The following is a 13360-nucleotide window of genomic DNA, read 5'->3' as shown; positions in this document are numbered from 1 at the left end:
GAGGCAGATTCACTTAAACAGTGGCGGCGTTTCACTTTAACAGCGGTGACAAGGAATGTCGTAGAGTGGAGCACAACTCACTTAGCAACTGCCTCGCTGAGCAGCAGAAGTTTTGGTCCCAAATTGCGATCGTTAAGTGGAGGACTTACCTGCTGTGGCTATTTCTTGCTTCAACAACAGAGGGCGACGTTGCTTTATTATTTAAAATGGTTTAAGTTGGCCGCCATTTAGACAGAATACAGAATAACAGAGTTGGAAGGGCTCCTTAAGGCAGTGTTTTTCAACCTTGGCAACTTGAAGATGTCTGGACTTCAACTCCCAGAATTCCCCAGCCAGCATTCGCTGGCTGGGGAATTCTGGGAGTTGAAGTCCAGACATCTTCAAGTTGCCAAGGTTGAAAAACACTGCCTTAAGGTCTTCTAGTCCAACCCCCTTGTGCAGTGTTTCCCCATTTTCTTCTTCTTTTTCTTCCCCTATAGGCCATTGCCAATGTGATCAGCATCAACGAAGCCAACAACCAGACCACCAAGATGCTGAAGAAAGCCTGAGGCCACTTCAGCCCCTCGCTCCCCACCCACCCCCCGCAGCCCCCTCCCTCCTTCACCAAATGCAACCACAGTTACCAACTTCCATCGTCAGCTGCGGAGTGGATGCCTTCCAATCCAAGCGATTTAAAACCACGTTTCCTGCGTGAATCTCATCCGTTTTCTGAACCAACGTGCATGCTTCCTGGTTGCTAAAGTGATGCCCACGCGAATGGCAAGGGAGGGGGAGGGCCTAACCACGGGTGTGTGTGTTTTTCCCTTGGCACAAGAACCCAGCGGGCTGTCTCGCTGCCACCCAGCCCACTTCCTCTTTAATGGCTCAGGTGGCCGATGAGCAGCTGGAAGAACCGCTCTGTTTGAAGAGGGAAGGAACTTCTCTGAGAAACTGACTAGGCCACTTTCCAGATTCCCCACGGGGGAAAAAAGCTAGGGACGGCTATTTTTCAGCCCAATGGCAAAATTAAACACCACCACCACCACCCCCAATTTGACTTAGCGGGGCCAGGAATGTTTCTGTAGCTGAGGGCTACGGAGCTTGGGGAGGCCAAGAGCCCCCGTCAGACACTTGAGGTCATCGAAACAGAGATGGGGGTGAATGCCGAAAGAGAGAGGGGTCACCTCCTCTGCGCTATCAACCCAATGATGTTGCTGGAACCGGGTCCGTTAAAAAAAACCCCAACAGTCCAGCGTTTTAATGTATATTTAGCCTCCACCCAACCTTCCTCCGGGCTCTGTCCGAGGGCAAAGGAGGAGAGAACCACGTTGCCCGCATGGCCAGGCACCAGAACCGGGCAAGGCTGGCATGGCCCCATGGGGACGTTGGCCGGACACCGAGAAGGACCCCGGCCAGCCAGTGCAAGAAGGCAGCCCCCCTCCCCGTGCCCAGCCCTGTGCACCACCCCTGGAAATGTGGCTTGGCTTAACATATGTCACTGTGTGGATTTCAACACTGTGCCTGTTTTCCGTATTTTTTTAAAACCTTGTTTCTGACTTACGGCGTGTGTGATGGGTTTTAAAGTCCAGGCAAATCATTGGTCTTTGTGGTGTTTGTTTATTCATGTCCCTCGGGGCATCGCATACACTTTGGAAGAAAACCCCCCCCCCCACATCTTTCCTTGCTCCTTCGATCTTGCAAGCACCCCCCAAAAACAGCTCTTCTCCGCTTTTGGAGTTTCCTAACCAGGAGCAAGGGTGGGGTGGGGTGAGGGGTCCCAGGAGGGTCTGGCCTCGCATTCCCGGCTCCCTCCTCAAGGCTTCTTGATTCTTCCAAGCTGATAGATGCAGTAGACCGCATAGCTCACACCTGGAGAGAAATATTCAAGAACAGGCGGAGTTAAACCCCTAGCTGGTTCCCGACTTACAACCATTTGTTCCGTGAGCTGCTGCAGCAGTGGAACAGACAACCAATGGCCTGTTTTCACGCTTACGTCCGTCGCAGCGTTCGCACGCTCCCGTGATCAAAATTTGGGCTCTGGGGCACAACCGACTCATATTTATGACGGCCCTGGGGTTGCGCGACCACCACTTGTAACCTTCCCAGCCGGCTACTAACAAGTTAAGTCAGTGGGGGAACCAGATTCACTTAAGGACCGTGTGAATGGCTTAACGACTAAAGTGATTCGCTAAACAACAATTTCCACGGGGCCTTTTTATCCCCACCCTTGAATTGCGGGGGGTGGGGGGAGCAACTGGGTTTCTATATGTGTTTGTGGGTCCGTGTCAGAGGTGGGTCCGGTTCGTTCCGGATCAGGCCGAAGTGGTAGTGGCGGTGGTGGGAGGAGGCTCCGCCCACCCGCCCAGATACTTCTGCATATGCACCGAACCCTCTGTGAATGCGCAGAAGCATTGCGGGCGAGCACGAATGAACCCTTAGTAAGCTGGTTAGCAACTCACCACTGCTCCATGTGTAGCTACGTTACCCGTAAGAGTCTGCTGTCAGTTGATGCCATTTTTGCTTTCATGCCAACCTTCCTTGGTTCACATCTTGAATTTTCGGACACTCCGCCTTCGCCCCCCCCTGCAGGCCCCCCCCCGTCTTTCAGCCCCCGAAGGGTCGACTACACTCACCCAAGCTTCCGATGGCCATGGTGACACGATACATCACCATATCGGACATCCCTCCTTTCAGGTGCACCGGCAAATCGTTGTCCGCCTGGGGTGGGAGCACGAGAGACCCCCCCACTTAATTCGGTGATGTCCACACCTCTTAAAAGGGCTCAAGTTGAGAAGCCCCACTTTGAGGTGGGGGTTTTTGGCTCTCCCAACTGCCCCCCAGGGTTGCTGAGTAGCCCCCAACGTAGACCTAGAACCAGTCTGATCTATTGGTTAAAGCGCCACACCAAAAAACCAGGAGACGGGGAGTTCTAGTCCCGCTTTAGGCATGAAATTCATCTGGGTGACTTTGGGCCAATCACCAGGAGACGGGGAGTTCTAGTCCTGCCTTAGTCATGAAATTCAGCTGGGTGACTTTGGGCCAATCACCAGGAGACGGGGAGTTCTAGTCCCGCCTTAGGCATGAAATTCATCTGGGTGACTTTGGGCCAATCACCAGGAGACGGGGAGTTCTAGTCCCGCCTTAGGCATGGAAGCCGGATAGGGCGGCATCCTAGAATCACGTGATCATCCCTGGCCAACCAGATTCCACCAAGCAAACTCAATGGGGGAAGCCAGGTTTGCTTAACGACTGCCTGATCCACTTAACAACTGTGGGGGGAAAAGGGGTGTCAAATCGAGTGTTTGACTCGCTTAACAACTGCCTCGCTCAGCAACAGAAATTCTGACGCAAGAGGGCTTGGCAGCCGCAAATGGGGTACTAGCAAGGGTTGGGGTGGGGGGAGGCCCCCGACGTCTCACCTGGAAAAGCTTCTGAGATTCACGGACTTTGTTCTCCATTTGCCGGCTGGAGGTGGTGAAGCATCGAAGGGACCGTAAGCGATTCACCTGTTCACCAAAAGAAGCTCTAATAAAGATTTGCCCCCCCCCAAAAAAAATTCTTTCTCTCTCTCTTTTTTTTTACAAATCCATCAAGGAGAAAGAACAGAATAGAATAATATATAGAATAGAATACATATAAAATTGAATATAGAATATAGAGAATAGAATAGAACAGGACAGGATGGGGAATGGAATAGGAATAAGACTAGAATAGAACAGAATGGGGAATATAGGGAATAAGGAATAGACTCTGGAAGGGACCTTGGAGGTCTTCTAGTCCAGCCCCTTCTCAGGCAGGAAACTTTACATCATTTGTGGGCAGTCCCCCAATCTATCCCATGCTATTATTATGGGGGGGGGGTTTGCTCCCCCCTCATTTACTTTCCCACCACCCCAATGCCTCCTCCTGCCCCCCAAAACATCTGAGACCGGAAAAAAGCCCTCTGGGGAGCCACTTGAGAGTTAGGGGCCAAAGCAAAAAATATATATAAATCATTTTTTCCCCCGTACCTTCTCAGGTTAAAAATAAAATGCAGCCAGAGGAGCAATCGGTGACTTGATTGCAACTTCCTGTGCAATTTCTCTTCTGCGGTACGCAGAGGGGTGTGTGAAAAGTGGGCACTTTCCCCTCCTCGTGGAGGTTGTGGGGAAGGAAACAAAGTGTGCAAGGAACTCACAAACCCTCCAGAAAAAAGTCAGAAGGGGCTTGGCTGTTCAAAGGATCCGCTTGTCCCGTGTAATTTTTTTCCAACTTCTGTGTTTTGCAGGTCAATAGGTGCAAAAAATAAACCCGCCACCCCCTCACAGCCACTTGCATTTCCCGGGGATTTCCACCCACCCACCCACCCACCGAAAAGCAGAATTGAAATGTCTTTCTTTTGATCAGCCAGATGTGGACAGCTGCCTCGCCTCCCACCAACCCAGAGCTACAACAGAGAACTGTCACCCCTCCAAAAGTTTTGCTTGTGCAAATTGCACGGCCAAAGGGCAGTTTTTGTTTTTTTGCTCAACCGCTGAGAAGTGGCCCTGAACCCTACAGGTGAGGGGGCTGCAATTAGCTGGCTTAGGGGCTGTTTTTTTTTACTCCCCCCCCACCCCAAATTCTGTTTTTACCAGCAAGGATCTCATTGTCTCCTGGCTCTGCTTGTCACTCCTTTGCTCCGTCACTTGAGGTGGGCCTTGTCCTCTGCAGGGGCCTCTCCAAGGATACTACTCCTAGTAGAGCCAAAACAGCTGACGGGGGTGGAGACAGCTGGAAGTGGCTTGAGCCAGGAGTAAGGGAAGCTGGGAAGGTCAAAATGCTAGTTGCAACTGAACGTCCTCCCCGCCACCCGAAGTGGGAGGAGTACGGGATGGCCGGGGGGGGGGGTCTTCTCCCCTTGGTACCAGTTTTAAAGACCCCACCCCCACCCCAATTAATCAGCTCGGTTTCCAAACGGAAAGCCATTTGTCTGGAACGGCATAGGACAGGGGAGTCCAACGGTAAGATTTGTGGACTTCAACTCCCAGAATTCCCCACGCAAGCAAGGGGTCTCCAAAAGGGGCCACTTTTAAGACTTGTGTGGACTTCTACTCCCAGAATTCCTCAGCCACCGCATATGCCAGCTGGGGAATTCTGGGAGTTGAAGTTCACAGCTCTTTAAAATAGCCAAGGTTGGACATACCTGTCGTAGGGTCTCCTGCTTGAGCAGGGGGGGTTGGTCTAGATCAGTGTTTCTCAACCTTGGCCACTTGAAGATGTCCGGACTTCAACTCCCAGAATCCCCCAGCCAGCATTCGCTGGCTGGGGGATTCTGGGAGTTGAAGTCCGGACATCTTCAAGTGGCCAAGGTTGAGAAACACTGTCCTAACCACTGCTGGGGAATTCTGGGAGTTGAAGTCCGGACATCTTCAAGTTGCCAAGGTTGAGAAACACTGTCCTAACCACTGCTGGGGAATTCTGGGAGTTGAAGTCTGGACATCTTCAAGTGGCCAAGGTTGAGAAACACTGGTCTAGATGACCTCCCAGGTCCTCCCCAGCTTCTCTTAACCGCCGCGGCCAAAAGGACTGTAAAAGCGGGCGTGTCTTAAAAGCTTTTAAGGTTGAGGAATCCCGAATTAAGGGAACCATCCCTATTCATTAGTGTCATGCCGGATGGGGGATTCTGGGAGTTGAAGTCCACCCGTCTTTAAGTGGTTGAGCAAGTGTGCTTTGTTCTGTGAAGCCATGAGGTGTCCCTCTACCTCCTTCTACCACCAGCCCACCGCTTCAGGAGGATGTGAGGCCCCATGGGGGTTGGGGGTGGTGGGTCGCAGCTGAGCCCTGCTTCCTCCCCATCTGTGCAGAAGTGAAAGCAGCTGGATGCTTCTTTTTGCAAAGTGAGTTGTGGCCTGGATCTCGGAGGGGACAGATGTGGTGGCATCAGGTATGCTTTTCCCTCTGTCTTGGTCTGGTGGGAGAGAAGCTGAACCTTGGCCAACGGGGACCAAGGGGCTGCAGCAGAGAACCATCACTGTCGGCCAGAGGTCCTCTCGGCCAGTGGTTCCCAAACTTGGCAACTTTTTAAGACTTGTGGACTTCAACTCCCAGAACTTTCCAGGAAGACTTCACCAACCAAATTGCAATCTTCTGCAGTAGAGGAGGTCCTCCTTCTCATCAACCTGTGACTTCTCATCAACTTGGGCCACCTTCTTTCTCGTCTTCTTGGAGTCTCTGAAGAACACGAGGTCTCCTGGCCCGGTGGGATGCCAGGAGATGACCGGCTGTGCTCTTCACCTCCTTCTGCTTCCCTTTACAGACATGCCTTTGAGCTGGGTCACGCTGGGCTTCCTCTGTACCTCCTCCTTCGTGTACCTCTCGAGCTGTGAGAAGCTGTGGGAGAAGCCGGAGGAAGGCTACTCCAGGTAGGTGGGACACCTTGCAAGGGTGAGGGGGCTGGGGAAACCCCCAAGGCAGAGTGACCAAAGGGGTTGGCTTTTCTCGCAGGCCCTGCCCTTGGAAATGCCAGATCTTTGTCCAGATGTGGCCCAGTTCCTTCTGCGTGGTGAGTGGACGACCAGGTCTTTTTCTTCCAAAGGGGAGGTCCCCCAACCCAGTGGTCTCCAACCTTGGCCACTTTAAGACTTGTGGACTTCAACTCCCAGAGTTCCTCAGCCAGCTTTGCTGGCTGAGGTACTCTGGGAGTTGAAGTCCACAGGTCTTAAAGTGGCCAAGGTTGGAGACCACTGCCTCAACCCATCGCCCTCCGAAGAGCTCATCTCGGGTTGGGTTCCAACGATTAATGAATGAGTGGGACGGATTGCCTGCAGAAGTTGTGGCTTCTGCTCCATCGTTGGAGGGTTTCAGGATGAAATTGGACCACCGTCCTCACCTTTTCTCAGAGAAGGGAGGCCCACGTCAAAGGGAGGATCCGTTTTTGAAATGGCCTTCAGGTTGGGCTGGGTGAAGCCCCCTGTGGGGGTTGGATTTTGGGGTTCACGGGTGAATCAGGAGAGGAAAGAGAGCATGCGTTTCGTTTCTACCAATTGAAGAGAAATGTGTGCAGCTCAGGACTGAACTGGGCGCTCTCTGAGCTGGGTGGTTTTCTTGCCGACGTTTCATGACCCAAGTAGGGAACATCATCAGGGCTTTGGTGCTTCTCTGATTGAGTCATCTAATTGGGTCATGAAGAGTCTGCAAGAAAGCCATGAAGCTCAGAGTGCACCAAGGATCCCTCAGCTGTCCTCCTCTCCACAAACTTCCCTTCCAGCACTGATGATGTTACCTAGTTGGGTCATGAGATGTCTGCAAGAAAATCCCCAAGCTCAGAGAGCACTAAAGACCTCACGGTCCTCCTTTCTCCTCCTTTTCCTCTTTCCCTCCTCCTCTTTTTCTTCTTCCTCCTCCTCCTCTCCTCCTCCTCTTCCTCCTCTTCCTCTCCTCCTCTTCTTCCTCCTCTTCTTCCTCCTCCTCCTCTCCTCCTCCTCCTCTTCTTCTTCCTCTTCTTCCTCCTCCTCCTCTTCCTCCTCCTCTTCTTCTTCCTTCTCCTCTTCTTCCTCCTCTTTCTCTCCTCCTCCTCCTCTTCCTCTCCTCCTCCTCTTCCTCCTCTTCTTCTTCCTCCTTTCTCTCCTCCTCCTCCTCTTCCTCTTCTCCTCCTCCTCTTCCTCCTCTTCTTCTTCCTCCTCTTCGTCTTCCTCCTCTTCCTCTCCTCCTCTTCCTCTCCTCCTCCTCTCCCTCTCCTCTTCCTCCTCTTCTTCTTCCTCCTTTCTCTCCTCCTCCTCCTCTTCTCCTCCTCCTCTTCCTCTCCTCTTCTTCCTCTTCTTCTTCCTCCTCTTCCTCTCCTCCTCTTCCTCTCCTCCTCCTCTTTCTCTCCTCTTCCTCCTCTTCCTCTTCTTCCTCTTCCTCTCCTCCTCCTCCTCTCTACAAACCCCACTTCCTTCTAGCATCGATGGAGTTACCAAGTCAACTAAGCTCAGAGTGCTCAGTTCTCCTCCCCCAGCTCCCGCCCACTTTCCTCCTCCTCCTCCCCCCTCTTTTCCACAAATCCCCTTCCCTTCTGGAACTGATGATGTTACCTAGTTGGGTCATGAGATGTCTGCAAGGAAACCGCCCAGCTCAGAGGGCCCCAAGGGCCCCCACAATGTTATTTCTTCTTCCCTTTTTACCCTTTGGCTCGAAGTCTCTCCCGAGGAAGTACGGCTGCGTCATGTCCGAGATGGCAAAGAACTGGACCATCCATGGATTGTGGTGAGTCGTTGCTCCCATCAGAGACAAAAACACCGGCCTTTCCTGTCGCTCTCTCCCAACCCTCTTCCGGCCGTCATGGCTTCCCCCAGGGGCACCCTGGGAAATGGAGTTTCCTCAAGGGGAGTTGAGGAAGGGATTCTGGGATCCTGGCCTTCTTCACCCTGTCCCTCCACAGGCCCAGCGATGTCAAGGAATGTTGTCCCTATTGGCGTCTCTTCCCTTCCGACCTGACGGTGCGTAAGGCCTCCCTCCTAAGGGCGGGAACAGGTTCATTGTTATTGTAGTCTTGCTCCCCTTATCCAAGAACCCAGGTTGGGTTTATCAAGGTTAATGGCACAGGGGGTTGGACTAGAAGACCTCTAAGGTCCCTCTATTCTTTCTTTCCATGATGTCTCTATTTTTTTTCTCTCTCTCCTTCTCGCAGAGCCTGGTGCCTGAATTGAACCGTCATTGGCCAACTTTCACCAATCTGAGTAACTTCCAGTTTTGGTAATGCCAGTTAGAAGATCAGGGGGGCCCTCTGGCAGTCGAGTGGGGGGTGGATAGGGACAGAGGAGAGGGGATGATGGGCATGGGAACTTCCATTCAGGTTTTCTCAAGCTTAGCCCCTTTAAGTTGTGTGGACTTCAACTCCCAGCACGGGGGGGTTCTGGGAGTTGAAGTCCACACATCTTCAGCAAGCTGCAGTCCTCGGTTTATGACTGGGATCCCCGTTGCTAAGCAAGACAGCGGTGAAGTGAATTGAACTTTGCAGCCTTTTTTGGCTACGATCGTTAAGCAAATCCCTGCGGCTGTTAAGTGAATCATGCAGTCATTAGGTGAATCCGGTCCGTCCCCCCCATTGACCCCGATTGTCACTTCAACCCTTTGTTAAGTACACGTGACTTCGTGTATTTGATCACGTGGTCGTTGGGGGCCCTCTGACGGTTGTAAGTGCGAGGAACAGGCGGAAGGCACTTTTTTCAAATGGTCACTAAAAACGGTCGTAAATCAAGGACTACGCAGTGTTTCTCAACCTTGGCCACTTGAAGATGTCCGGACTTCAACTCCCAGAATTCCCCAGCCAGCATTCGCTGGGAGTTGAAGTCTGGACATCTTCAAGTTGCCAAGGTTGAGAAACACTGTCCTAGCCACTGTCTTTCCACTGAAGAGGATGAAGGTATCTGAGGCTTTAAATCAGTGTTTCTCAACCTTGGCCACTTGAAGATGTCCGGACTTCAACTCCCAGAATTCGCTGGCTGGGGAATTCTGGGAGTTGAAGTCCGGACATCTTCAAGTGGCCAAGGTTGAGAAACACTGTTCTAGAGATATTCTACCAAAACTGCAGCGGGATTTCTCTCTCTTCTTCCAGGGAGAAAGAATGGGGAAAGCACGGAACATGCGGTGGTTGCATTGAAACCTTGAATAGCCCGAAGAAATTCTTTGGGGCTGCCCTCTTCCTGCGCACCAAATACAACATTGACAGGTGACCCGGAAATAAAAAAGGGGGGACCCCCCCCGACTTTTACGGGAATTTGAAGCAGAGATTTAAAGTGGCTTCTCCAAAGGGAAAAATGGCTGAGTTGCTCTGGAACAAGGGTATCTTGACATCTGGGTTAAATGATCCCCGAGGGCCGAGGTGGCGCAGTGGTTAGAGCAGTGTTTCTCAACTTTGGCGACTTTAAGTCCTGTGGACTTCAACTCCCAGAATTCCCCAGCCAGCTATGCTGGCTGGGGAATTCTGGGAGTTGAAGTCCACAGGACTTAAAGTCACCAAGTTTGAGAAACACTGCTCTATAATAAGGGTCCTCAAACATGGCCACTTTAAGACTTGTGGACTTCAGTGCCCAGAATTCCCCAGCCAGCAATTGCGGCCTGGGGAATTCTGGGAGTTGAAGTCCACAGGACTTACAGTCACCAATGTTGAGAAACACTGCTCTATAATAAGAGTCCTCAAACATGGCCACTTTAAGACTTGTGGACTTCAGTTCCCAGAATTCCCCAGCCAGCAATTGCGGCCTGGGGAATTCTGGGAGTTGAAGTCCACAGGACTTAAAGTCACCAAGGTTGAGAAACACTGGGTTAGAGGCTACTTCAGCTGACTGCTAGCTGCAGTTCGGCAGTTCAAATCCCACCAGGCTCCACGCTGACTCAGCCTTTAGGTCCTTCCGAGGTGGGTCAAGTGAGGGTCAAGATTGCTGGGGGGGCCAAGAGGAAAAAAGCACTACGAAGCGGTATATAAATCGAAGTGCAGATTGCTGGTGCTATCCATGCCAGGGGGCTCCATTTCTTAACCCAGAAATAATGAAGGGTGACTTACCTGGAAATTCAGGTCGTGCAACTTTAAAGGGCCAGATTCGCCCATCCTAGGAAGGAGAACGTGGTTTGCTGGCTTTTAGAAGAGCAATTTGTAAGACTGCAGCCCATCGTGGTTTGTTTAGGAAATCACGGTTATGGAAAACAAGGGTTGGCAGCATATGCCCCCCCCCCCAGATGCGTAGAGGTACCAGGACTCCAATTGTTTTATTTTATTTTATTACAATATCAAATTATGCCTTGTTCCTCCCTGGAGTTGAGCTGGACTGCCCAAATTTGATTAATAAATAAGATTAAAGAATAAATAAATTATGATCTGGCCAAAGGGGCTGCCAGCTGCTTCTGCAGGGAGAAGATCGCTCGGTTCAGCTTAACTAGGAATCTTGTTCTCAAAAGGGGATTAACTGGTAAAGTCCAGTTTTAAAATAAATCTCAGGAGAAAGCCAAAATGATTCAGCCTCTCCGTTAATTATCCTTTTGTTTCCTTCTTAATTGCAGGGCTTTCGAAAAAGCCGAGATTATTCCCTCCTGCAGGCAGAGTTACCAGGTACCTGTTATTTTTTCCTTCACTTCCCAAGAATTGAGGCTCTGCAGAATACGGCCCGAATCAGCCTCTCGTAGGAATCACTTGGTCGCTAAGTGAGTCCGGCTTCCCCTCTTAACGTTGCTTGTTGGAAACCGCTGGGAAAGTCGCAAATGGTGATCACGTGACCTCGAGATTTTGCAACCGGGCTTGCGTGCCGAGCTTTGGTCAACTGACCATGGGGGGATACTGCAACAGTCATAAGTGTGAGGAATCGGTCATAAGAGTGAGGACAGGTCATAAGTCACTTTCCCCCCCCCCCAGCGCTTTTTGTAACTTCAGTCACTAGACTAATGTTGGTAAAGTTTGTAAATTTGGATGCTTGGGAACTGACTTGTAGCTATGACGGTTCCGGGGGTCCCGTGATCCACTTTTGTGACCATCTGACAAGCAAAGTCAATGGGGAAGCCAGATTCGCTCAACAACCGTGTTGCTAACTTGACAACTGACTCACTTAACGACGTGTCAAGAATGGTCGTTAACATGGGGCAAAGCTCACTTAGCAACTGCCATGCTTAGCGATGGAGGTCGTAAGTCGAGGACGTGTCGTAATGCTAGGCAGATCTTTCAAATCGGCTGGGTCCGAGTGGAAGGGGTTCTTAGCTGCAAGGAGGGGAGGCATAGGGGTCCCCACCCCCAGAATTGCTGAGTGTCTCTTCCATGACGCCCCCACTTCCACCGAATCTTCTCCCCAGCTCAGGACCTTCGTGGGAGCCCTGGAGTCCCTCCTGGGACGCCAGTTCCAGCTGCAGTGCGTGACGGACAGGCAGGTGGGTTTGCCTTGCTACCTCCCCTCCCTGCGGTGCGGGCCTCTTCCCCCTCTTGACTGTCCTCTTTATTCGTAGGGGCGGCAGCTGCTGGTTCAAATCCAGGTTTCCCTCTTCAGCAACTTCTCCACGGGCTGCGTGGCAGAGCCCCCCGCGGGCGTCTCCCCTTACCATCCCTGCAGGCCCCAGAGGGGGATCTTATACGTATCCCCCAATCAGAAGGACCCCCGGCACCCCTGCCCCTGATGACCCGCTGGAGGCGAGAGAGAGAGAGACCGCAAGAAAACCCATCGTCCTCAGCCAGGGTATTTCCAGCAGGGGTCTCCGCAGGCGGCCAACCATTAATTCCTTCTCCCTCCACCCAGTTTTGGAAGATTTGAATCCTCTCTGTGGAGACCCTCACTACTAAACCCACTTGCCACCAGTGGCCGGCTAGAATAACAGGCTCAAAGGAAATTCTTGGAAATGCTAGATGTGGTCTTGACTTACGACCACAGCTGAGCTCAAGCTTTCCGTTGCTAAGCGGAATCGGGATATGCTTGGCGTAAGGGAGCAGCCGGGCGATGTAGCTGCCCAGGTGGGAAAACTGCCAATCTCCCTTTGCTGATTCTTTTGGGTTTTTTAAAATACTTTATTGTATTTAAACATGAAAAGAGAGAGGAAATCATCCAATCCCGAAGCCTGTGGCAAAGGAGAGCTTGCTTAGCAGAGGAAAATGAGAATAAATAGATATAATAAACACTCTACATAAATCCCTGGTGTCTTTTTTGGGGCAGGAATGCTGAAAATAGCTATTATCTTGATTGTTTACTATTGTTGTGTTTTTTGTTTTTTTTAAAATCTGCAACATTTTCAGGAAAGCTTGCAAAAAAAAAAGAATTTGGAAGTCCACCCTTCTTCAGGTTCAATGTCAGGCTGAGAAGCAATGTAAGAATAACAGAGTTGGAAGGGACCTTGGAGGTCATCTAGCCCAACCCACCTGCTCACGCAGGAGACCTGTGCTAGGGATTCGACCCGCCGACGTTTCTGATCGCCTGGAGCCATCTCCGAGACCCCCCAAGAGACCCCCTCGGAGAGTGCCCTTCTTAAGCGGGGGGGGGGGGGGCTTCCAAGTTGGAGCCCCGCCTGCATCTCATTACGAGCCGCTTGCAAAACGCTCCATCCGGCGGGGGGCGCCTTGGCTAGGCAGCCAGAGGATCCGGGCTCCTGATTGGCTGCTGGGGGGAGCATAGGGGATCCCTTCCCCCGGCTCCCTTCCCTGGGAAGGAGGGGCGTGGTCAGTCAGGCCCCTCCCCAGAGACGCCCGGCCGCGCCTACAAAGGCGCCGCTCCCGCCCCCTGTTGCAACCGGGCGCCCTCCGCAGGCGCCGCTCCCTGGCCCGGCGGGTGGTCGGGTGCCCCCCACCAATTCTGCACACACACACCCCGGCAGCCACCTCTTGGCTGGGGGATAGTGGGAGTTTGGGGTGGGGGGATTCTGGGAGTTGAAGTCCACCCATCTTGCAATTTGCAGAAATTGCAGGAAAAAGAGG

At 52.1% G+C, this 13360-nt stretch overlaps 2 protein-coding genes across 2 annotated transcripts; one reads left to right on the top strand and one right to left on the bottom strand.

Annotated features, from left to right (window-relative positions):
- Positions 1-1649: 1649 nt before the first annotated feature.
- COX7A1 (cytochrome c oxidase subunit 7A1) lies at positions 1650-4740 on the bottom strand. The gene is made up of 4 exons (XM_087727574.1): positions 4593-4740; positions 3399-3485; positions 2613-2697; positions 1650-1848 (listed from the first exon to the last, which is right to left on the bottom strand). The coding sequence occupies exons 1-4, from the start codon at positions 4605-4607 to the stop codon at positions 1793-1795; spliced, it is 243 nt and encodes an 80-aa protein (XP_087583700.1). The 5' UTR covers positions 4608-4740; the 3' UTR covers positions 1650-1792.
- Positions 4741-6162: 1422 nt separating this feature from the next.
- Positions 6163-12560, top strand: LOC148042871 (ribonuclease Oy-like). Its single transcript, XM_087727259.1, has 9 exons — positions 6163-6362; positions 6445-6502; positions 8117-8184; positions 8360-8417; positions 8609-8673; positions 9536-9649; positions 10978-11026; positions 11758-11832; positions 11908-12560. The coding sequence occupies exons 1-9, from the start codon at positions 6214-6216 to the stop codon at positions 12073-12075; spliced, it is 804 nt and encodes a 267-aa protein (XP_087583385.1). The 5' UTR covers positions 6163-6213; the 3' UTR covers positions 12076-12560.
- The last annotated feature ends 800 nt before the right edge of the window (positions 12561-13360 follow it).

The sequence above is a fragment of the Thamnophis sirtalis genome, unplaced genomic scaffold, assembly GCF_051295495.1.
Source record: "Thamnophis sirtalis isolate CommonGarterSnake01/CBP01778 unplaced genomic scaffold, rThaSir2_p1.2 scaffold_13, whole genome shotgun sequence".
Classification (NCBI taxonomy): Eukaryota; Metazoa; Chordata; class Lepidosauria; order Squamata; family Natricidae; genus Thamnophis; species Thamnophis sirtalis.
This window is presented reverse-complemented; position numbering and strand designations above follow the sequence as displayed.

Bases quoted from the DNA above. Each gene is read 5' to 3' on its own strand.
- LOC148042871 (XM_087727259.1), top strand. From the start codon at position 6,214: ATGACCGGCTGTGCTCTTCACCTCCTTCTGCTTCCCTTTACAGACATG. The intron at 6,503-8,116 runs GTGAGTGGACGA...TTTGGCTCGAAG, and splicing joins GGCCCAGTTCCTTCTGCGTG to TCTCTCCCGAGGAAGTACGG. The intron at 9,650-10,977 runs GTGACCCGGAAA...TCTTAATTGCAG, and splicing joins ACCAAATACAACATTGACAG to GGCTTTCGAAAAAGCCGAGA.
- COX7A1 (XM_087727574.1), bottom strand. The intron at 2,698-3,398 runs GTGAGACGTCGG...CTCCCACCCCAG, and splicing joins AATCTCAGAAGCTTTTCCAG to GCGGACAACGATTTGCCGGT. The intron at 1,849-2,612 runs GTGAGTGTAGTC...ATTTCTCTCCAG, and splicing joins CATGGCCATCGGAAGCTTGG to GTGTGAGCTATGCGGTCTAC.